A 25,800-nucleotide genomic window follows, 5' to 3' on the forward strand; every position below is an offset into this window, starting at 1 on the left:
TATAGAAAAAGGCATACAATTTTATCTTGTTATCACACTAGACTACTCTCTGTGCCAGAAACATTGATTTGCATAGTGCATTCTGATTCTAGTGATTGAGTGTCAGTGTTCTCACCCCTGCAACCCGGGTTCGATTTCCGAAGCATACAATGTTTTGGGATTATGCTCAGTGAAGTTTCTTGATTGCACAAATACATTGTGTAGTAATACACACGTATAAATACAGTAGATTTAAAATACAGTATCAAATCTTATCCTCTTTTTTTTAAGTATGTATGATGGACCGGATTATAAGGTGTGCTTTCAAATATCTGACAACCTTGGGGGTTTTAGGTGAACCTTGTATTCAGGAAAATATGTATGGGGATTTTGTCTTCCCTGGAACAGGTCTGATGGTCCTTACCAGCCCCTCCTCCCCGGGTCGCAGGGAGGTAACGGCCAGGTCATTGCCGCTCTCGTCGAAGGCATTGATGTCGATCCCCCAGTTGGTGTGAGGCTGCTTGAACCAGTTTTGCAGCACGTGCTTGAAATCGATACTCTGCCAGTGTCCCACTCTGGAATTGAGCTCAATTTTAAGCGAACGGATGCGGATGTGGCGGCTCCCCTGCTCCGTCACAGGTTTGAGCCTCAAGATCTGTAGGTAGACGGTGGAGGTCTGCTGCAGCGGCCGCAGGTACACCCAAAGCTGGGCCTTCAAGACCTTGGTGAACATCAGTTTGGGGCTGAATTTGAAGAAGCAGCAGCTCGGTTTGCCGTTCACCTGCACCAAGGGCTCCGCTGTGGGAGAGAGCGCAGTGATTCATTTTCAAACGAGACTTACGTTCATTTAGTATGTCACAAAAGTGAATACACCCCTCACATTTCTACAGAGATTTTATCATTATGTTCAATTAAACACCACTGAAGAAACATCGCTTTGACACATTGAAATGTGGTCAGTGTAAAGATAATATAGCACTGTAAAATGATTTTCCCCCTCAAAGAACTCAAAACCCCTGTTAACAAAAGTGAGTACACCCTAAAGTAAAAAGGTCCTGAAGTTCAATATTTTGTGTGGCCAATTTGATTTTGCAGAACCACCTTGATCCTCCTGTCAACGGATTTAACAAGACCCTCACAAATTGCCGCTGGAATGCTTTCCAATGACAACATAACAGAGCTGGGGGATATTTGAGATCTTGTGCTTCTCCAACTTCCGCTTGAGGATTCCCCAAAGATGTTCTATTGGGTTTTGATCTAGAGACATGCTTGATCAGTACACCACCTTTATCCCCCTAGAAAAGCTTTGGTCATCTAATGCGCCTTTTCCACAACACAGTTCTGGCCTTCTTTGCTTCGACCGGCCTTTACGGTGTTCCATTATGAAAAAGTAACCGGTTCTTAGTCCCTGGCAGCCTGGCCTTAGGTAACTTCTCTGTTGAGGTTCCATATCCGGACCCGGGACTTAAAACGTTACGTGCGTCACTGCGGACTACTGATTGGTGCGCTACGTTGGTGCACTGCTGACCAATGGGTCACTTGTCCGAGAGTGAGTGGGTTTCTGGTTCGCGCCGAAAATTTGAGCCGAACAATCGCGCCAAATATGACACTGAAATGATATCTAGACGCAGCCCTACCCGGTCAAGGCGAAGAAGGCCAGAACCGTGTAGTGGAAAAGTGGTTTAAGGTGTATTTGGGGTCATTGTCACGCTGGAACATTACCTTGCGACCAAATATTTCTCAGTACATGCTTGAGTTTTCCTCAATGAAATGCAACTCCCCAACATCAGTTGCACTCATGCAGCCTGAAACCATGACATTCCCAACACCATGCTTGATTTTAGGCACAACATAAACATGTCTGAACTCCTCACCCGGTTGCCGCTACACATGCTTAACACCTATCTATCTATCTACTTTGGTCATATCCCTCAAGAAGGGTGGCCGACAGCAAGACAAACGCATACAATAACAAAGAAATAAAAAAGGGGAAAAAATAGCAAAAAACACACAACAACATTTTTGGACCATGGCCAACACAAATGCCCAAACACCCAAACAAGCTACACCTCGTCACCTATGTTGGTCATGCTTTTGTCCCTCCAGATGAAACGGGACACAAGAAAGTTGCCATGTCACTCGGGTCAAGGAGACACAACACACTCTTTTGTTCAACAGAAGGGCCCGACAGCTTTCACTGGTTTACCCCTGACGCATCATAGAGGTGCCCTGCCCATCCCTTAGAACGCGTCCAAACATTCCACTATCCACTCATTCCTATCACCAACAAGAGCTTCCACTATATTTAGACCTCTTTCCTGCAGTGCACTCATAACACCATCCATCCACGTCAATCGCGGCCTTCCTCTTGGTCTCTTTCCATTTACTCCTCCTCTGTAGATCCTCTTCAACATTCACTCCTCATCCATCCTCTCCGTGTGTCCAAACCAACTGAGTACTCTCTTGTCCACACGCTTGCTCAGTTCCACTACTACTCCAGTTCTGTCTCTCACAATTTCATTTCTCAATCCATCCAATCTTGTCACTCCTAACATACTCCTCAAATACTTCATCTCAAAAACATTTAAAAACATGCTTCACACCGTTAGAGCCAAATAAATGAATCTTTGTCTTATCAGAAGAGAGGATAGCTTTCGAGTTAGCCATGGCCTCTTTGACAGACTTCTTTTCATTGTGTTAAAGCAATGTTTCTTCAGTGTTGTTTAGATGAACATAATGGTAAAATCTCTGCAAAAACGTGAGGGGAGTACTCACTTTTGTGACATACTGTACACTGGAAAAAATGTGTCAGAGATAACCCAATTGGGGTCAAGAATAAATTGTTTTATTACTTCGCTCAATTTAACTCAAATTCACCAAAATGGTGTTGTTCGGTCTACCAAAATCATCACTCCCAAAATGCATTTTTTGTGATTAAGTATGTTGACCAGAGAGAGGTCAACAACCTTTTTGAAGCCGAGAACTACTTTTTGTTGCTTATTGGTGTGAAGGGCTACAAGTTTAATAAGTACTTCTAAAATAACAGCTTATGTTACAACCAGGTTGTGATTTTTAGAAGTAGAGCTTAGTCAACCACCAAAACATCATGCCAGCTAGAAATCAAACTTCCCAGAAAATTACAATAACTCTTCACTGGACCTGGTCGTGGGCTGCTCAGATGTTTTGGGGAGCTACCTGGTGCCTGGGAGTACCACGTTAGAGACCCCTGAAGTCGATTTTCTTTTATTCATTTTTTAATGAAACAGTGTGTACGACTTGACCACTAGATGTTACTGCTGTGTCGTGCAACCAAAAAGAAGTGCTAAAAAGCTCAAGTAAGAACTAAAGAAACTATGGATACTCAAAGAGACCTAACAACACAATTCTTCTTTTCTTTTTCTTGCCCAGCCTTTTGAGGTTTTTGGGGGTAAGCATAGCAGCAAGATGGAGGAAACTCATGTCAGCCCCCTCTCGGTGAGGCTCATGTCATGTAAAATAAATGCAAACTTATCTACCTAGTTTTAGTAATAAATAACATAGTATTTAAACAGATCATCATTTAAATAAATATGTTTTTTTAATGAATTAAGATTTTTTTACCACTAGGAGGCGCTAAATAATGTACACTATCCCTTTAAAATTGTGTAATTTTATAATTAATTAACAATCTCTTAGAAAACAATATTGTACAAGACAACTAAAATGAAATCGATCAGTTTAAATCCCCCACTGAAAATTATTGGATTAGTCGTGACCTGATTTCTTAAGCACTATGATGGTATTCTCTATTGAAAGCAAGTGACAAAACGGCTGAGATGGATGAAAATGGTTACATTTTGCTGCCTACTTCCACTTTCCACAAAAATATTTGATCAAAACAAGCATGTTTGCCCGTCGTTGACAGGCTTGGCTTTTCCAGGCATTCTATTTGAGTGAGGTTTGTTGGGGCGGTGGTTTGTTGAAAAAGTGCCAGGGAGCCACTAGGAAGTGCTAAAGAGTAGTATGACCGAATACAGCTCCAGAGCCGCTTGTACTGTACACGAAAGCAGATGTTTATTGTTTTTGATGGTATTTATTGGGGTGCCTTGACACAAAATCTACCTGAAAACACTCCCAGAGGTTCTGAGTAAATTTAGCTGAAAATCATTTCAGCTGTTTCGGAGCCCATAAGTCACATACGACCACACAGACACGCACGAAAATCTGGATTTATATAATAGTCTAGATGTTTGGATTAAAAGTTGCATTTGTAAAGTATTATTTTGAAGCATTTTTTCCTCATTTCCCCAGTAACAAACATTAGAAATTGACATTTGTCCGCAATTATATGCCTTTTTAAAATATTTGCAGAAGTTAAAACTCGTGATTTTTATTCCCACTGCTGCTTAGTTGCAACTATACAACACTAGTAGAGAAACAGCACCGTAACTTCTTCAACTTGCCATGTTCAGTGTGTCTACACACTAACAGTTGTGTAAACAAGCCCCCAAACAACACTCCATTCCCCCTCACCAACCATACCTTGGGTCATCTCACATCATAGTATGCATTTAAACAATGACAACCATAACTCGGCTGTACTTAAGGAAAAAAACCGAAATCATTGTTTTACATAACATAATATCAAAATAGAGCGTCAACAAGTTAAACGTTTTTCCATGAGTTAAAGACTCAAAGCTTCTTTGGGGCATCTAACCTGATTCAACTGCTTCAATTCTAGTTAAAACAGCTTTACCTTTGTAATTAAAGCTTTAAAGGTGTAACTCTAAATTCATTTTTAAAGCTTACTTAAAGCTAAATCAAGATTGATTGCAGCTTTAACTGACTCTCAGTGAATGCTTTAACAAAGCCTGAAGCTTATGCTCTAAGTAGAAGCTTAAAACCTGCCTTGAATTAGAGTTGATTTTAAAGGCATACTAAAGCTTTAAATCAGGATTTAATGCTGCTTCAACTCTGTTAGAGCTTTGACAAGATTCTGAGTAAAGGTTTTAAGTTACCACAGCCTAAAAGCTGTAACTTCCTAAAACCCGCTGTAACTCATGAATAATTCAAGATTTCATCCAGTTTTAACAGAATTAAAGCTTTACCATTAACACAGCCTTTAAGCTTGAACTCTGATTTTTGACTCATTCAACGCGTTGACATGGGTTTGGGTGAACGTTTTAACACAGCCTTAAATCTTTAACTCAGTGTTTGAGATCAAAACCTTCTTTACCTCATGATTAAATTAATATTTAATTCAGCTTTAACTCAGTTCAAGCATTGACAAGAACTTGAGTGAACGTAATAACACCACTTTTATGCATTAACTCTGAGTTAAAGCTCAAAACCTGCTTTTCCTCATGAGTAAATCAATATTTAATTCAGCATTAGCTTACTCCAAGCTTTGATAAGAAACTGGGTGAACATTTTAACACCACCCTAATGCATTAACTCTGAAATAAAGCTCACCACCTGCTTCAGCTCACAAGATTTAATGCAGATCTAACTCAGTTGAAGCTTTAACAACTCTGAGCGAACACCTTAACACAGCATTAAAGCTTTAATTGAGGTAAAGCTCAAAATGTGCTTTAACTCGTGAGCAAATGCAGCTTTAACTTTATAGTTCATCCCTTAAACCCAACCCTCGACAATATTCTAGCCTGTCTAACAGCTTTTACATTTTATTCACTCATTAATGCGTGTAAAAGTTGTACATTTTTGTCCCCATCAACTGAGTCCAGATAAAATTAGGATTAAACAATAGCTGCAAAAGCATTTGCATATAAAAACATGAATTAGTGGTGGTGGCCAGTGGCCAGATGGTAACCTCAGATTCCCTTGGGCCACTCATAATGAAATGGTCCACCTCAACATTACAGCTAGCAAAATTACCTTTTTTTCCCCTTCTCCAGCGGCTCGGCCAAGTAGCAAATCTACTTTTGCCTCGGATTAAGGTTCTTGTCAAAGGACATGAAATAAGCAGATTTATTCCTGTCATGATCCCCTCGCGTTTTTGGGCCAATTGGCACCACATGTCAAACGCGCATAGCGGTTCATTTACATAGACCTCCATCAGATATAATGACATCCGTCCATTGCATTCGTACATTCATTTCCATGCAAAGTGTCGGGCTATTAAGGGAAATTTATTCCGCATCCATCAGGCACAATCACGTGCTAACAGAATACAATACTATCTTTTATCTATCGGTTCGCCTTAAAGGATATTTGACATGAACATTAAATGTATACACCGTTGCATTCACCATTTTTTGGCAGCGGACTGCAGTCAGGTAAAGAGAAAGATAAAAGACACACGGACTTGTCAATCATTGCTCAATCGGAGATTGCCACGGCAACCTGCAAATGCTTCCTGGGTCAATAGGTTATTTGGCACCTCAGCCTAGTTAAGAAATGGGATCAGGGGTCAAAACCGTCAGCCTCCTTACATCTCAGGGGTGCCAGGGAGGGGTGACACCTAATAGCCAGATTGAGTTTGAAGGTCAAGGTCGACCCGATGGCAATGCTAATATTGCTTTCTTCGCAACACATTGGTAGAGTACCACTAAGCTCAAAAAGGTTTCTCGTATGTCTTTACGAGCATCAAAATTAATGTTTTTTTCCTATTCAAATAACCTGTAGATGAACGCATTTTCTGGACATTATGGCGCACCAAAAAAGCCCAAACTGGCCAGAAATGTGAAAGAGCACCTTATAATCTGGTGCACCTTTTCTACTAATACATTTGGATGTGCATTGTTACAATTAAATGGTACTGGATACGGTAACTGTTTTGCCTCTGAGAAACATACTCTATAGAATGGTCTTCAAGTGCCCTTATGTGGTTGACATGTTAATTGTTTGTTGCTAAAAGGAAACAAATGGGAAGCGCGGGACTTAATATTTTTGTTGTGGATAATAATTGTCCGTAAGTATAAAACAGCTTGTGATTACTTAAATGGAGACTTTTATTTACTGTAACATTTTATACAAAATTATCTACTCCTGTTTGTTGTTATATCATACTGCATACGGAAACTGTTCTGCCTTTGAGAAATATATAGAGTGGTCTTTGAGTGCCCTCTTGTGGTTAACAAGAGATTAAGCACTTTCAGTGCTTTTGTGGTTCGGAGCCATAGATGGCTCTCTTTATGAGTGCATATGGCTCGGAGATAAAATAGAGCCTGTGTAACCTTTCTATACAGAGGTTCAAGCAGATTGTCATGTGTGAGAGGGCAAGTTTGGTCCAGTATATCCGTCCATAGTATATCCATCCATTATCTGCACCGCTTATCCTCAGTAGGGTTGCGGGGGTGCTGGAGCCCATCCCAGCTATCTTCGGGCATTGGGAAGGGGACACCTTGAACTGGTTGCCGGCCAGTCGCTGGGCACACAGGGACAGACAACTCACTCACTCATTAGGGGTTTAGGGGTTCAGTGTCTTACCCAAGGACACTTCGACATGTAACATGGAGGAGCCGGGATTCGAACTGCGATCCCCTGATACCAAGACGAGCGCTCTACCTCCTGAGTCACTGCCGCCCAAATCATATATCTCATCTCATCTCATTAGCTACACCGCTTATCCTCAGTAGGGTCGCGGGGGTGCTGGAGCCCATCCCAGCAATCATCGGGCAGTGGGCAGGGGACACCCTGAACTGGTTGCCAGCCAATCGCAGGGCACACAGGGACAGACAACTCGCTCGCTCATTCACACCTAGGGAAAATTTGGAACGGCCAATCCACCTGAAATGCATGTCTTTGGAATGTGGGAAGAAACCGGAGTGCCCGGAGGAAACCCACGCAAGCACGGGAAAACATACAAACTCCGCACAGGTAGGCTGGTAGCTGGATTTGAACCCACACAGAGGTTCCCAAGACCTTAAAACTGTGCCGCACACGCGCTAAGCACTGCGCCGCCGTGCTGCCCCAAATCATATATATTGTTGATTCACATTTTGTTGTGAGATACTGAGTTGCTCAACATGAATGAGGTTTATTATAAAAAAAGTTCAAAAATTAAGTAGCTTAGACGTTCACCGTAGAAGGAAAAATTACATGCAAATATAATAAAGTAGAATAATACATTTTCTTATTCAAATTATTAATTCGTTTTCTGCATTAAATTATTATTGGTAATATACTGATTAAAGGGATAACCACAAACCTGTCTTTTTTCATGTTCTCCTTTTATACTCCCTTTTTTTCTTAACTTCTTTAGACAACATAATAATTCGTAATATAATGCATCAAAGCAAGTGAGCCGTTTGAGAGCCGGCTCTCTTGAATGAGTTAAGCCGAAAAAGCCGGTTCTCTAAAAAGAGACGCACTTCCTTTCACTACATACCACATGAAATCCAAGGCGGCAGTCGCATGCGCACAGTAGCATCAAACTGCTCACTTCATTTGGAACAAAAAAAAACGATACCGAGATAGCGGCGAACTCGTTTGACTTGATTGACAAATTTGCCTTTTTCCGTACAGATTTTCTTGTATGTCGTACACGTCTTAAAATGCATAATAGAGGTAGTCTGTACGGCAAAAACGTACAGGTTGACAGGTATGCAATTGTAACTTTTGTTTACAGTCAGGATATCACACCAACAGACCCCACTGTGGCTGTAAATCTCCCAAAAAATCCTTTATATAGAAGCTCAGTAAACAATCTATGCTCATTGTCGAGACACTTCATGATAAAAAGCCACAGAACAAGCTTTAACCCAAAAAATGTTCTACCCAGAAGCTCTAGCAAAGAATGAAGAGTAATTTGATTAGGTTAGCAGTGAGAATGGGCGGAGCCCTTGTCCAGCGCCGTCTGCACATTGGTATCCTCGATTGCAGTATTACATGAAATTTTGCGAAAATAACTTTGTTTTAAAACCAATATGTAGTACTTTTCTTCTCCTCTCGTGTCGCTTGTGTTAGAGACCAGCAGTGCGAGCCCAAGCTCTGCCCGTTTTTAAAAGAACAGAGTCACAAACTAGGTGGGTGTGTGATCAGCCATCGACCCCAAAGGCAACAAGAGAAAAACAACTGTGAAACTTAAACTGTGTGAATGTGATTTTATCTACTTTGGCTTCTGTTTCATTTGTATAAATGCATGCTGTGTTGTATTGCACTCTTTTCTTTGCTCAGATGAGGGGCATGTTATTTCCCTAGGTTCAATTTTTATGTTATGTTTTCAAATATTCAAAATAAAAATAACATAAAAAATGCATGTCTTTATTGCATTTCTTCTATTAAAACCATTAAATATACTGTTTGTAATTTAGTTAAATTTGAGGCGGTATACTACAACAGAGTAGTCACATCGTACATCAATTTCCACAGGATGTGCTGCATCAAACTTAGTTATTTTGATAGTAGGCTAATATTGCTGATATAGATACATACTGCATTTGTTAAATTCATTAAAATGATTTTATAAGGCTTTTAATCTTTTGCAGCTCCAGACAATTTTTCTTTGTCCAACATTGCCCTTTAGACATTTTGAGTTGCCAACCTTTGGTTTAGCCAATCAGAAAGCAGAACATAGAATAGAATAGAATAGAATAGAATATACCTTTATTGTCATTGTTACAAAATGGGTTAACATATTGTGACAACGAAATTGGGCATGACACTCCAGTTTTACACATTCACAATGAGGTATGAGCCAAGAAGATAAAGGAACAGAGAAGATAAGGTTATAAAACAAGGGGGATAAGGCTATAGTTATAATTTACATGGTATTTACACAAGAAATGTCGGCATGTGGGATGTTACATAATGCATGATAAAGGTCTGCAAAGTAGCCAAACTGTGATACAGGGAGAGATTACTGTAGTTCAATAATCAATTCTGTCATGATTGCTTATTCGGGGCACCTGCGACTGCCCCGTTGGCGCCAACAGCCCTAGTCGCTGATTGGCTCCCTGACCCTTTTTAAACCCCCATCTTCCGAGAGGAAGCTGTCAGACCGTCTGCGAACCTGTGCTTTCAGCTAGGCAAGCTCTGCACTATCCGACATTCTCCTGCCTTGTTTTCTCCTGCCTGATACCTGTTGCCCACCTGGTTCTGGACCCGTTTCCGCCTTGTTCCTCCGTCCCTGTTTTGCCCTGTTTCCTGCCGGATACCTGTCGCCGACCTCTTTTCTGGACCCGTTACTGCCCTTGCTCCTCCGTCCCGGCCATCAACCTGTTTTCCCGCTGCTCACAACTATCCTCGCTCGACAGGGAAGTGCGTCTTCCGCGTTCCTGTCATCAGCTACCCGTGTCCGACGATCATCGGATCGTGGAAGCAAGCACTGCTCTCTTTCTCAATAAAACTGAGTAAAAACGAACACTAAAAAAAATCACGAGTTCTAACTTCTGACCCGTCCTGTCTCCGTATCTGGCTTGTGACGGATTTGTTGTTATGCTCGAAAATAAACTACGGACACACAGCAAGAATATGAACTCAGTCACTGTCCATTAGAAGAGCTCAGGGAACTGTTGAATAGGAGCCAAACCGGGGGACAGACGTAATCGTCCGGCCTGTATGTCCGGGCCGAGTCATTAGCGCGTGTAAATAATCCAGTGTCTCACGCTGCACAAACAATATGTTCCTTCTCGTTGGCTTGCTGAGGTCACGGTAATTAACGTGTTTGCTCATCGGAACGGAACCACCAACGAAGAAGTCCGAAGTTTGTTTATCTGACGATTTTCGTGTCGGATCGACAGGGCCGGTTTTTGTTTCGAAGAAAGGTGTAACCAATGTTTTTTTCTTAAGTGACTCTTTTGCAGTTTCGGGAGTAATGCGTTACAAAGGAACACACTCTTGCAGCACAAATACTTTTCTCTGTAATGAATGCTTGATTGATTAAGAATTATAGTGTCTCCTGACTGTTCATTCATTGCTTTCAAAGTGTATACGATCCTTAATCTGCCAGCAACACATTGTTGAGTACAAGAAAGGGGAAGCATGTTTATATCTTCCTACATAATAAACTGAATACAGTTACGGTGGTGCCGTCTCGAGCACAAAGTATAAAAACACGTAATTTCTCCCTATTGATATTCTGATACTCTCCCCAATGTATATACTCACGCCCAAGCCGTATTTACAACTATAAAATAAAATACTGAAATCAGGGGGTCACTCTATGTGCCCATACTTGGTCGAGTGTCTCCGGGAGGAATGAGCGCGTTGGCAGGGGTTGTGGCATTTACAGGAAGAGCTAAATCAACGGGGTAAAGTGAGCACAGAATTTACTGTATGCGTGCTGAATTTTGTTATTTTTATTTGTAAAACTATTTTTGCAATACACAGTGCCTGTCAAAAAAACAAAACGTCTTATTCCCAGAAATGGAGAGGGAAAGATTTAAGTGGTTTAAAAACAAAAGACAAAATGGATATGGAGTGTTTCGACTGTGTTTTTTTTTAAGCTATCAAGATTCAAAAAACAAAATATATGAAAGGCTCAACTCTTCCACATATTGGCATACACGTTTTCTTTTAGTTATTTTATTATGTTGGTATTTAAAGTAGTTTGAAGGCTTCAATATATACAGTAATTTGTTACTAGACAGTTACTTTCGGAGTAACACGCTATTTTTGGGTGTCAGTAACTAAATACTTTTAAATGAAGCAATCAGTAACGCACCCAACACTGCTCTTGAGGAGTGATCTGAGGAGTCAATTAGTTGGGTTCTTTATTAAACGCACATGCTAGACATATGAGCGACGTCAGGCCCAACAATGACTTCATTGATAAATTCAATTTGTGCCTTTAAAGATCCTGTAAATGCTGCAGGAGGAGGAGGCGGACGAAGGCCTCCGGCTTTATTACACAGCACATTTTGGTGGAGTGTTTCAGGGAAAGGCAATGAGTTTGGCTTGTAAAGCACAGAAAGCCAGCAGGAGGCCCAAAGCTTTAAAAGCCTGCTTCTGATGCCACTGCAAATTGTTCTCATCTGGGTTTTGGTTCCCAAAAGGAATTTTCAATACAATTGAGAAGCGACTAATGGTATTTTGTTGGGACACCTGCAGTGTTGGGACTAACGCCTTACAAAGGAACACGTTGCTGGAATGAAATAACTTTCAGTGATGAGTTACTAATACAATTTTGTAATTCTACTGTCATTACTATTCGGTTCGTTACTACAGTACGTTATGCAGATCATGAATTGAAGTATCTCGTGATTGATGAGTACTCTTGCTTTACTAATGTAGCCAAATACATTCCCCAATATGCCAATTGCAATTTCAGAAGGGTGTTTATATTTACCTACAAAATACAACTTAATACAATTATGTTGGCAATGTCTTAAGCACAAAGTACGAAAGACTGAATTTTCTTCATGTAGATATTCTCCCTATATTATAAACCACCCAGCGCCAGCATAAGCTCGCCCAAGTTAGCACGTGCATCTCCCAACATACAGTGTTATGACTACCTTTTTATGTCATTAATAAAACTTTGTAAAGGTTTGGGTTAGGGTTAGGGTTAGGATTAGGGTTGTTAGGGTTAGAGTTAGGGTTAGGGTTACTACTTAGTGTATTACTACACTACTTTATAAATGCAGACCACTAATTATGGCGTCCTCAGATTGTTGAGTACTATTGCTATATTCACGTTGCTACATATATCCCTTGATCTGGTAAAAATCTCAGAAGTGTGTTTATTTTTACCTACAAAATACAATTGAATACCGTTATGGTGGTGCTGAATTTTTTTCCTAAAGTTGATATTCTCCTTACTGTATATTTACTCTACTAGCATCTAAGCCAAATTTCTAACTATAAACTAAAATACTCAAATCAGTGAGTAATATATATATATATATATCATGTTTATATATATATATATATACTGTATATATATATATATATATATATATATATATATATATATATATATATATATATATATATATATATATATATATATATATATGTGTGTGTGTGTGTGTGTGTGTGTGTGTGTGTACTTCTATGCGAATATATATGCAAATCAAGAATTATGGGCCTTTACTTGACGTGGTTGTATGTAAAACCCTAAATAAACGAGCTGCTAAAAACACGTTTTTGCGACTCTTTCGGGGCTAGAGAACACTTGAAAAGAGGTCAAACATCAGCATTGTTATGATGTAAACATGAAAGCTGGGTTTGAACGGGACAGTGTGTATTGTTTGACCATCAGATGTCGCTGTATTATGCAGTGCAGCAGTAAATTAGAGCTAAAAAGCACAAGGAATTATACTAAGGACATTCAAAGTGATTAATTTGCACCATTTTACTTCTCATTTTTTTACACCCAGCCTTTTTGAGATTTTTGGGTACCCGTAGCAGCAAAATGGTGGACAACCTTTGGACAACCTTTAAGTGAGGCTAATGTTATGTAATATAGATGCTAAATTCGCAACAATATCGAATCAAATTTCCTTTACATAATTCAATGTTGATTCCGTTTTCCAATAACATTTCCAATAAAATATCATTTTAAGACCCTACTTTTATTGCAAAATGTGATTTTCTTGATATTTATCGTGCACACAACCTTGCCCCAAAAAGATATTTAACTTTATCTATTTATTGTTTTTCTAGTCCAATTCGTTGTCCTTCCTATAATCTGGTGTTGTTTCCTAAATCAACAAGTCAAATACCCTAATACCTCGCTACTTCGCGCTAAGGCCCCAGTGCATCATGGAGGGATAAATATTCAGCGATCCATTATCCCTGATCACATATTGCTTCAATTGTTGCCAGCAAAGAGCAAATCGGGCCTGCAAATTATTTTTTTCCATTCTGTTCAGAAAAATGAATTTCCCCATTGTATGAACGCAATCCACTATGCCCTATATTTGAGAGCAGAAGGGAGCACTCCGGTCCTCTTGCAAGTTTTTGGAGGTTTCACTTCTTCAACTTAGGTTATACACATTTTCAGGAGCTTGTTAGCAATCCTGTTGGTTGGAATCTTCTGTATTAGAGAAGAGAAACCCCCAAACTCATGCAGGACATGTGGTCCTCGAGGACCAAACAAAATGCACTGTTTTGGCCCCGATCCATCAACCCCAGGCGACTCTTGAGGAGTGCATGGGCTGAGGGAGAATATTTTTTCAGTGCGGTGTCCCGTTTTTTCATTATTTGGGGGTTTGGCATGCTGAAGCATGCCATTGTACCTGCCTAAAACAAACAGCACCCATGTGGCTGCGATCCACTATCCCTGGTTGACTATTGATGCATGCAGGGGCAAGCGGAGCACATGTTAAAAATGGAAGGAAGAGGTACTTTAAGGATATTCGCATGTCGCAGGGGTTTCTGTTTTTTTATGTATATTTTAGCTCAAGGTTCTCCAATGTTGTGCCCGCGAGTGCTCGGGTACCCTTTGAGGACAGCTGGGGTGCCTGCCGACCTGTTTTTAATAGAGCTCATCAGTGCTGTGTTATTGTGATTTTTTTTAGTCTATTAACCCCACTTCCAACAATTTACCTGTTAATAACAGTGATAACATAAGTTGTTATATTAGGAATGCATATCGAACTTGAGGCCCCTTGCACTTATTTGGAACAAAAAGTAGCTCTCAGCTTGAAAAATGTTGGAGACCCCTGATTTAGCTTGTATTATTACATATTGACATGATAAAAAAAACTAAACATGCAAGTAAACAAATTTGCCTAAAATGGCAAATAATTTGACTCATTTCTGCCCTCTTAGAACATTTTGGTCCTTTTAAGGTTTTTGGTATTTTACTAGACAAATGGGATCAAAACTAAATTCAATGAGAAAACAAATCTCTTATCTTACTAGAAAGGAATGCTCACAGTATTGTAAAACAAAATATTATTCCATTAAAGAAAAAACAGAAAAAATATTGTGAAATGTCCACAAAATGCAGTTATAATTGAATAAACTGTACCGGAAATTAAGTTCGAAATATAGTCAAATAAGGGGAATTCTCCCAGAATTGAATCAAAATGTATTGTTTGCATTGCAGGAATAATACAGTATTCCCATTCAGGAGTATACAGATATTGTATTTATAGTTCTATTTTAATTTAGCGATGTTCGTTTTGTTACAATACCAGAATCACAAATAAATGTCTTTAGCCTCTGCACAATACTAATTTTAATAAATACCTAGACCTGCACAAATAATATACAGTGGAACCTCGGTTTTCGAACGCCTCTCAGTTCGAACAAATTGGAGTCCGACAAAAATTTCGAGAAATTCTTGCTTCGCTGTTCGCTTTAAAAAATGCCGAGTTCGAACGCTGGTAATGCGTGAGTGCGTACGCTAGGGTGCGATGCTGAGCGGCGTACGGGTGTTTTAGCTCCTTATTATGCCTCCGAAGAAAGTCAGTGCAAGCAGCAAAGTTGCTACAGGTGAAAAAAGAAAAGTAGTGCGTACAACTATTGCATTTAAGAAAGAAATAATAGCAAAATATGATGGAGGTGTGCGAGTGTCTGATCTTGCTATGGAATACAGCATAGCTAAATCTACGATCAGTACGATACTAAAGAATAAGGAGGCTGTGAAATCTAGTGATGTGGCTAAGGGAGTGAGTGCTATAAGTAAGCAACGGCCGTCCACCTGCGCCTTCTGCTGACCACCACAAAGGTAAGAAATCCTATCCATAATTCTTTTCTTTATCCTTTTTTTTATTTTTACACATTCATGTTGGCGTAATCTTTCGTACGGAAGATTACGATAACGCGAACGTACAATTAGCCTGGGTTAGCTTTATGTGGGTGTTGGAACAGAGCCCAACTTTCAGGGTGTTGGAACGGAGCCACCTTTTCAATGAACCGCTCACCACTTGATGTGGAGACCCGGGTGCTAAATGACTTGTAAACGACCTGATTTTTTTATTTTCACACGTTCATGTTAGCGTAATCTTTCGTACGGAAGATTACGATAACGTGGACGTACAATTAGCCTGGGTTAGCTTTATGTTTACGTTAAACATTCAAGGTAAACATTCAGGGTGTAGGAACGGATTAAAACGATTTACATTATTTTTAATGGGAAAAAGTATTTTGGTGATCGAACAAATCGGTTTACGAACAGGGTTCTGGAACGGATTATGGTCGAGAACCGAGGTTCCACTGTATTACATTATATACATAGTATACAATATATACAATAGAGACATTCCCATTTTCCTACACGGTTTTCACATAGATCCCCTTACACTAGAGCTCTTCTGTCAGTTAACCTTCCTTAAAAACGTCACTAAAGGTACTAACAGATGCTCTGTTTTTCCAAAGGAAATAGCCTTGTTTGCCTTTCCTGGCCATGTTTCATTACAAGGGCAGCTTATTTCCCCGTGGTGTAATTTCAAAATATGCAGCGCATGAATTTTACTGCCCAAGCACAGCAGGCCTGCAGGTAAGCCTATCAAGCATCTACTTGACTCCCTTGGTACCTGTGACGCAAAGATAGCCCACAGTCTTCTTCTATTTGTGAAAATAACGCCAGATATATAGAACATAAGGCTTTATTCGGCTAGCTGTCCAATGCAATATGAGACACAGGTCATTTAAAAAGCCTCAAATAACCGCATGCTGTTGAGTCCAACTAGTAAACTTGAAAAATTGTCGAGTTAAGGGTTGCTAAAATGCAGTTATATCATAAAAATGGTTACAAGGACTTTGGATTGCATTACATATTTTTACAGCATTCTTGGCTTTCTAATTGAAAACTTAAGAAGAAAACTCCAGAAAGTTCTGTTCAGGGATTGCAAAATAAAAAGTCAGTCTATTTGAACATTTTGCTTCTTATTCGCGCAACAAAATACATTTCACAATTTCATCTTAATCAAAACTTATGAGCGCAGCCACAGAAACAAAAAAAGCAAGTGGTAATTTATTGGAAAATCAAATGATTGATTATTCCAGTTTCTTAACAGTTCTATTATTACATTTTCATTCAATCAAAATAAAAGATTTACTATTACCACGTATCGGGGCCTATAACAGCTAAACGTGGGGGCTAGGTGTTGCCATATTGTATAGTGTAACTGAAAATGAGTGCTAAAAAGCACAAGGAAGAATACAAACTACGGAGACTCAAAGTGACCAAAACGGCACCTTTATACTTCTCCTTTTAAGCTTTTGGGTACTTTTAGTACCAAGATGGCGGAGAGTTGTGTCAGCTCCCTTTAGGTGAAGACCATGTTATGTTAATAAATACAAATTTCTCATTTCCATTAAAATAAATGTATGTTTTAGTTGTATCAGAATCTTCAAAGTGTTGTGATGACTCTATGATTATTAATAATAATGTAATTGGAGTATTGGTATCTGTCTGGAAAAGAAAAAGTGGTATTGTTCATCGCAAATTGAAACTGACCCTCTATGGACACAATTTGGTTCATTTCTAAAAAATTCAAAAATCTACAAAATTCTTCACCCCATAGAGACAAAAAGTGACCATTTTGGGGGTAAAAGTTTATGCTAGATACCAGTAATTTGCTTTAACTCAAAGTACTGTATTTCGTGAGCCATTATTCCCAATTACATATTGCTGCGAGCAAGCTTATTTTTGACGAACCTTCTTTTTTGCCTTCCTGTCCAAGTGAAAGTAAATTGTACTTGTGTGGCAGCGATCCATTATCCCCGATTGCATATGGCCTTGAGCAGGGACCGGCAGAGCGCACTCTTGTCAGGCCTGGCGGTTCTTATCTTGCCGTTACTGTATATCCTCCAAAAGATGAACTGCACTCATCGTGAGCCATTATCAATATATTGCTGAGAGCCGGGACTGGCAGAAGGCATTTTTGTTGTGAGTCGTGTAGTCCTGGCATGTCTAAAATTAAATGCACAGTCATCTCCGACAGACGGCTTTTTTTTTTCGGTTTGGACCACTGAAACGTGCCATTGTGGCCTGCCTAATATGAGCTGCACTGTTTTGGTCGTGTTCCATTACCCCCAGTCAAGATCTGCTGAGAGCGTGGCAGCTCACCGAAACAACACCTGTGCGGCCGCGATCCATTAACCCTGGCTTGGAGCTGGGGCTTGGCAGAGCATATTTTGAAAAGGTGTGGGTGGAGCTTTTCACATTTTTACACATCACGAGGGGTTTTGGTCCCCACTAATTATGATCAATGAGGGATTAGAGAGTATATACATTTCTTTTACGCATCAATATTTTTCAACGGCTCTAATTTTTTTGTAGAAATTATCATTATTTTTTATTTATTCTTCACACTCCAAAATATTTTTTCATGAAAAAGAACAAATTATATTTTTGAGAAAATATATTTTTAAAGGCTCTAGTTGTGTATAGGAATTTACATTTTTTTGAGAAATTATACTTTACACCCAAAAAATCTTACCACATTGTCAGAAAAAATGTTTTTAATGTAAATTTAAGATTGTATTACTATATTTTCAACTTCTTTTCTTGTTATAAAAATATTACCTGCAAAAAAAACAAAAAATAGCCAGAAGCAGCAACTATATGGACTCAATTTTCAGTCTGAGAAAAATATACATTGTTAAAATGTGAAGAAACACAAATCTTCCTCATTATCTTATTCTACTGAAGAAAACACAATATTATTAGAAAAAAATATCTTATTTTACTAGATAAAATTTGTAGGAAATGTTACATTTTGGCACATTTTCTGACAAATCGAGTCCTCGATTATGATTTTAGTTTTATAAAATATAATTGTGTTTAAGAATACATGTATTTAAATGAAAACATTTTGTCTTATCCCTTTTTTTTACCATAAAATGGACGGATTCATCCAATTACAAAATAATCGTTGCAGCCTAAATGATATCTTCGCTGGTGAAACCACACCACAAAATGGTCATCTATTGTCAACGTCCAAATGGGCAACACCTCATGGTATAAATCCAGATAGGGCTTTCATTTGCATATATATATCTATATTTTCTTTCGTTAATGGGAAATGCAAATGTGCCATTTTGCAGCGAGTGTGTGTTTGGCAGCCATCATCTTGAATAAATGTGACTCTAGGGTATCCCCGCGCACCTCGGCATATTAATCATCGTGACACGTTCACGACCCTTCTAATAAGACAGGGGCCACCGTGTACCCCCGCACCCCGAAACCTACATCCCATCCTACTGCAGCTCCCGCTACCTCCTTTGTCTCTCGGTCCAGTCCCAAGGGACGGTAGAAGGTGGTGGGGGATGCTGGGGCTTGTGGATGCAGGGGGTGCGTGCAAAGTTAGACCCCCTCATTCACAAGCCCTCCCTGGAGACAACGGCAGGCACAAGACTCCTATTAGGGCCCCGCACGGTAGGCCCCCAGGAGCAACAAAAGACACCTCCTAATGCTCCCTGTTCTACCCGAGTGCACACAAACACACCAAGAAATACAGAACAACACCAAAACACACAACACGCTCAACTACAAACGGAGTCAAATCACGAGCGATGGCAGAGTGGTTACAAGTATTTATTTGTGCTTTTGTTTTAAATCCCCGGGATATTTCTAGCCGGACTTTGAAGGGGGGTGGTGGGATGATTTTTTTTTGGGGGGGGGTCGATGAAGGGTGCAGTGAAGTGCAATAAGGTGGCCAGCTGGACAGCAGGGAAAAAACCTTTTCTCACCGGCAGTGTTCATCTCAGGGATCTGCTCTGTTTTCCTACTATTTGATTTTTTTTTCTATTTTTACTGTATTTTAATTAATTTCATTTTTTATTAAAAATATATATCGATTGAATGCATATTGTATGATGTAGTACTGTACTCATTATTTTTAGAAGAAAATAGTTTTTCCCAGTATTATTAATGTCACATGACACCACCTGTCAATGCTGAACTTTAAAAAGCGGGATGACGCTTTACATCAGGGGTTGGGAACCTTTTTATGAGTACGTCTGGCTTGGAGATAAAATGGTACATGTACATTTATTTACAAAATTGATACGCGCAAAGCCGATTGTGGCAATTGCAAAGTCAGGACAATGTTGATTTTAAACAGGGTTTGGTCCAAAACATAGACATTACAATCAGTGTCACACCAGCAGACCCCATCTTGGCTGAATAATTTGATAATGTGATAATTTGAAGTTTCCAAGCACCTGCTTTACACAAAAAGACCGGCCCTCACTTGTCTATGACTATTTTCCCTACTTGCACAGCACACTTGTCTACGCCACAAGGGTGTTCTGTCCATTGGGCGATATTGACTGTTTGGTCAAAAAGTGAGAAAGGTGTGCGTTGCCTAGCTCTGGTTTGCTCCCTCAGGAGACCGATCGGGCTACTATGGTGTATTGGGTTTATTTCTGTATTGTGAATCCTCGTGCCCCAGGTCGGCAACAGGTTTGCCCATTGAGCCTCCATTTATGGAATGAGGATAACATAATTGACAAGACCTCAGGCCTCTAGCTCGCTTGTAGCTGCTATTTTACTGGTATGCAGCTGGTAGGTGTATCTATAGCTAAGCGCTTTTTAGTAGCGTCTTCAGTGACCTGCATGTGTTTTTTCATGACAAGTTCAGGCTTTCCGTAAGAAAGCTGCTATGGTGTGATATCTGATCGCAAACAAACAAACAACAGCGACCAGATCATAAAGATGCTGTATCTGAGTCAGATCAAGAGGCTTCTCCTGTTACCGGTAACCATGGAAATCTGTTTCCTGTGGGGAGCATACCCCTACCCAAAAAACTGGCCTTTAGAGGGATGGGCACCGCCAGGCTATACTCGCCCAAGACATTCCACAGGAAGTGGTGCCCCAACGACCTTGGTGGTTAAGGAATCCATGAACCGAGATATTTTTACTTATATTATTTTTATGCAGAAAATATAATCTATTTATTTATTGACTTATTTTATCTTGTTTTATCTGATTTTATACATTTTTTATGTCTATGTTTATGTAATTTTTAGGTAAAAATCTATTTATATTTTGCATGCTTTGCAAGAGCGCATATATGCCCATAGTCCGTACCAACGGGTTGATACCAATTGATTGATGTTAATTATTACATTTTGGAGTTTTATTTTTTTAACTGATGTTATTGAATATATTTTTTCTATGTCATTTTAATGGTTAATTAATTATCATTTATCTATTTACTTTTACAATTATATTTGTGTTGAAAAGTACAAACATTTACTCCAGGGGTCTATAACCCGAGTGCCCCTAAGGACGGTTGAGCGCCTGTGGAAATGATCTGAAAATTACTCACCAGTGCTGGTTCATTGTTATTTTCTGGTAAAACTACATTCTCGTGGTTGACTGAGTCTATTTGAATAATGAACCTGGTAATAGCCGGTACGAACTCTTTAGGTGTTTTCTCATAAAATGTAATGATAATTTGGTGATTACAACTGCGAGACATGATTTCTTACTTTGGCAGTGCGTATTTTGAAGCACCTCTTGCTGGTTTTAAAAATAAAACCCTTCATTTAAAGAAAAAAATATTGATTTAATAAGATTAATCAACATATAAACATGCAATTTTAAAAATAGTCGTAGGTCGAGAAATTTGCATTTATTTTACACAACACGAGCCTCACATAGAGGGAGCTGACTTAATTGTTTGTCTTCTTGCTGCTACGGGTACCCCTGCAAAGCAAAGACCTTTTCAAAGGCTGGCCAGAAATACGAGTACAGTTTGGTCAATTTGAGTCTCTGTAGTTCTTATTCTTCATTGTGCTCATTTCAGATTTTTAGATTTTATTTTTTTATTGTTCCTTGTGCTTCAAAGCACTCGTGTTTGGGTTGCTTCATCTAGTGGTTAATTAATAAATACTGTCCCTTTAGTCTTAATGTTTTTAAAACTATGAATCAGTCATTATTTGCAGTAAGTCTCCTCATTTGAAATTGACAATCAAGATGTAAAAAAAGGTATACAATACAAACGTTCATGTGCATCACAAGTCTCAAAGTCAAAAGGATGGGCCATATAGATTGAAAAAAAGCTGCAAGCCAACCCGAACTGGTCGAATGTCGAAGATTTTTAAAATGATGCATGTAAACTAGGCAACCTAATTGAACCAACTGAAAAGCTAAGAATATATTTAATGATGTTCAGATAAACAAAGCAACATTTTTCTATAACTCTGTTGCCATCGCATGAAGATTCAATTAAATAAACTAGAATTATTCAAGCACCATCTCAAGCCTTTATTTTAGTAAAAGTGGGCTCAAATCACTTTAAAAATCTCATTCAATCATTCATTTAACTACAAGGAAAGAAACAGACTCCGCCAGGGCTGCCCTTTGTCATAATTTTTATGGACAGAATTTCTAGGCGCAGCCTTGGTGGGGAAGGGGTGCGGTTTGGGGGCCTCAGCATTGCATCTCTGCTTTTTGCAATTGATGTGGTGCTGATGGCTTCCTCAGGCCGTGATCTCCAGCTCTCACTGGAGCGAGTCGCAGCCGAGTGTGAAGCGGCCGCGAAGATCACCACCTCTATGTCAGAGACCATGGTACTCAGCTGGAAAAGGGTGGCATGCTCCTTCCGGGTTGGGGATGAGATCTTGCCCCAAGTGGAGGAGTTAAAGTATTCTGGGGTCTTGTTCACAAGTGAGGGTAGGATGGAACGGGAAATCGACAGCCAGGTCAGTTCAGCGTCTGCCGTCATGTGGACCCTGTACCGGTCCGTCGTGGTGAAGAGCCGGCAGGAGGCCCCGAGGACGACCAAGGACACGCTGGAGAGACTATGTCTCTAGGCTGGCCTGGGAACTCCTCAGGATCCCGTCGCATGAGATGGGAGAGGTGGCTGAGGATAGGGAGGTCTGGGCTTCCCTGTTAAGCCTGCTGCCTCCACGACCTGACCCCAGATAAGCGGAAGATAATGGATGGATGGACAATAAAATAGATTGCAAAGAGAAGTAACGCACAGTGAAAACAAATACCCAATTTCGGGTGCATGACACAACAATGAATTAAGATCTTCTCACAGGCTGAAGACAAGCAAGAAAACTTTCTTGGGGGCTTTGACATTTGTGCTAACATTAATCAGTGGCGTGCACAGATCAACACAAGGAGGTGCTATAGCTCTTGCTGCTCTACACTTTAACCCCCCAAAAATGTAAATTTGGGAAGTTTTATTTTTGACATGGTTGATATAATTGATGTACAAATATTTACATTCAGTGAATATTACTGGTATGCGTTTAAGACAAATTATATGAGGGGGGGTCAAGTGAAGTAATGTTTATTTGTGACGCCCTTATTCAAAAGAAGTCTCAAAGGGCTGCACAGACCACAGATTATTGCAAACCAAAGACTATTATTACACCACCCCCTGATTTAAAACCTACACGAGGGCAAGGAAAAACTCAAAAACCTCAACATGAGGTAAATGAAGAAACCTTGAGAAGGAACCGCACATGAGGTCATCTCCCTTCCAGGATGACCAAGCTGAAACTGATGTTACAATAACAAATAATACACAGATAATGTCAAGGTGAAATAAGCTATAGAATAGAAATGTGTTTAAAGCCTAAATTTAAACAGTTCCACTGAGGTTGCAAGAACATTTAATGGTCAAATATTCCACAATGTCCCTCTAAAGAGCATAAAATACAACTCATTAAGGTGTAAAACTTTTTTTTTTAAAGACAACGAAAAAAACAATCTTTGTTGCAAAGAAACAAGTAAAACAAATAAAATTATGATTTTAACATTGATAATGATAAGTTAATTGTTATTTTCTAAATGTTATAATACTGTCATATTCCAGATATTCCTCATAAAAGATGTTTATGACATGATGCCAATAGTATTTTTATGTTCCCCCCACTAATTTTTGAGGATAGTGGGATGTTTGGACACGTTCTAAGGGATGAGCAGGGCACCTGTATGATGCGGCAGGGGTAAACCAGTGAAAGCTGTCGGGCCATGCTGTTGAACAAAAGAGTGTGTAGCGTCACCCTGACTCGAGTGACATGGCCGCTTTCTTGTGTCACGTTTTCATCTGGAGGGACGAAAGCATGACCAACTTGGATGCAGAGGTGCTTAACTTGTTTGGATGTTTGGGCATTTGGGTTGGCCATGGTCCCAAAATGTTTGTGTGTGTTTTTGCAAATGTTTTCCCCCTTTTTTATTATTTTTTTATTGTATGTGTTTGTCTTGCTGTCGGTCACCCTTCTTGAACGATATGACCAAGGTAGATAGATATATATATAATTTTTGACCCCACTCATTGAAAAGTGTATGTTCTGGTAGGTCGTGCATCCAAGGGTTAATATTGAAAAGGAGATTGCATAGGATGCCAGTCCATTATTTGGACTATTTTACCTCACTGTTGTTCATTTTTTTGACTGTTATGCACCGTTTACATCATTGTCGGTATCGGTCAATTATGTTGCTTTTCTTTGAGTTCAGCACCCTTTAGGGTGGGTCTGCTTTTGTACACTACTTTTGATTTATTAAAAAGAAAGGGCTCAGGGCAGGGCTTTTAAACAAAGGTGGAATTTCTTATCTAAAGTTAGAGCTCCTGTTCTTTTTGCAAGTTCAAAATCCATTTATGTCTTCTCTTCTTATTTCTGTTTACTAACCTATAAACTTATCAACAAATATCAAAAAAGAGCTCCGAAAATGACTTAATCTCCCCACACGGTGCAATTTGCGCCCTCTGAGTGAGCTGTTCATGAGCAGGCCACCTCATTAAGCACAGAAGGCCGTGATTTTCCAAACGGAACGCATCACATCTGCATCCATATGCATGACCTTGCCATTGTCATAAAAAATAATAATAAAATAAACAGCTGGTGGACATGTGCCACAGCCTACTTGAGTTTAATGGGAACCTTTTGAAGCCTGATTGAATTTTTTTGTCCCTAAGAGCGGTTGAGGATATCAATACGTTCCCTTTATGAGCTAAATTAAAGCGCGCTTTATATTATACATACGTCGAAGCGTAATTGGGCCTTGCGTGTCCATAAAGTTCACAATGGAGCTCACGGGGAGATGCGTAAAGTAAAGGCCTGTTCCATTTTTGCTCTTGAAATGGAGCTGATAAAACTCTAATGGGATAGAAGTGAGGTGCCAAATGTTATAGATTATAAGGCGCACCTGATTATAAGGCACACCGTCAAAAATAGTTTTTTCTGAAATATTGTTTACATGTATAAGGTGCACCGGACTATAGGGCGCACAAAATTAAAACTATTGTGATGGCTACGGTTGCATTAGAAAAATAAAATTAAAAAAAAAATGGAAACTTATTTTATAGAACATAAACTATTATTATCTTGTTTCAACACCAAAAAATATTCATTTATAAAAAAATAACTGTATAAGTTTATTTCTTCTTTAATATTGGACACCTGCAAAGGAGATTGCATAGGATGCCAGTTTGCTATTTTGACTATTTTCCCCACTATTGTTCATTATTTTGACTAATATGCACTGTTTACATCATTGTCACTGTAATACCATCGATATAACACGGGCTAAACCACCAAAGAGGAACTGTGACCACAGAGGACAGTTAATTGAAGCTTTAATTTGCTTCTCCGGATATTGAAAATTGCAAAAATACTATACAATGCATTCACACCATGTGCCTTATCGTGAAAATAAAGTGCATACATGTTACATATATCTGAACTATTACAAGATATACCGTATTTTCCGCACTATAAGGCGCACTTAAAAGCCTTTATTTTTTTCAGAAGCTGACCATGCGCCTTATAATACTGTGCGCCTTATTCATCGATCAATATTAGGTAGCAAAGTCTTCCAACTAACTTGCAGCCGCCAACTAGATTTCCCCCCCGAACGCCAAGTAGTCCGCGGTGGATGCTGGGATTTATTTACCGGCGTTTCATTGGCTAACCAATGTGTCAATCATCATTTGAATCGATCACTATTGGCTAAAGTTATTCAGAGGTCAAGGGGCGGATCCTTTTCATCATTTACAGGATGGCATAGGCTTA

At 39.5% G+C, this 25,800-nt stretch overlaps 1 protein-coding gene across 2 annotated transcripts in view; it reads right to left on the minus strand.

Annotated features, from left to right (window-relative positions):
* gdf11 (growth differentiation factor 11) overlaps positions 1-25,800 on the minus strand; it is a 66,583-nt gene that overhangs the window by 10,990 nt on the left and 29,793 nt on the right. For both annotated transcript variants that reach the window (XM_088338584.1, XM_088338583.1), the window contains exon 2: positions 404-777. In XM_088338584.1, the coding sequence (XP_088194710.1) occupies positions 404-777 (374 nt within the window). The remainder of the gene's footprint in view (positions 1-403; positions 778-25,800) is intronic.

Source organism: Urocampus carinirostris, chromosome 6 (assembly GCF_059441175.1).
Source record: "Urocampus carinirostris isolate Australia breed hairy pipefish chromosome 6, RoL_Ucar_1.0, whole genome shotgun sequence".
Classification (NCBI taxonomy): Eukaryota; Metazoa; Chordata; class Actinopteri; order Syngnathiformes; family Syngnathidae; genus Urocampus; species Urocampus carinirostris.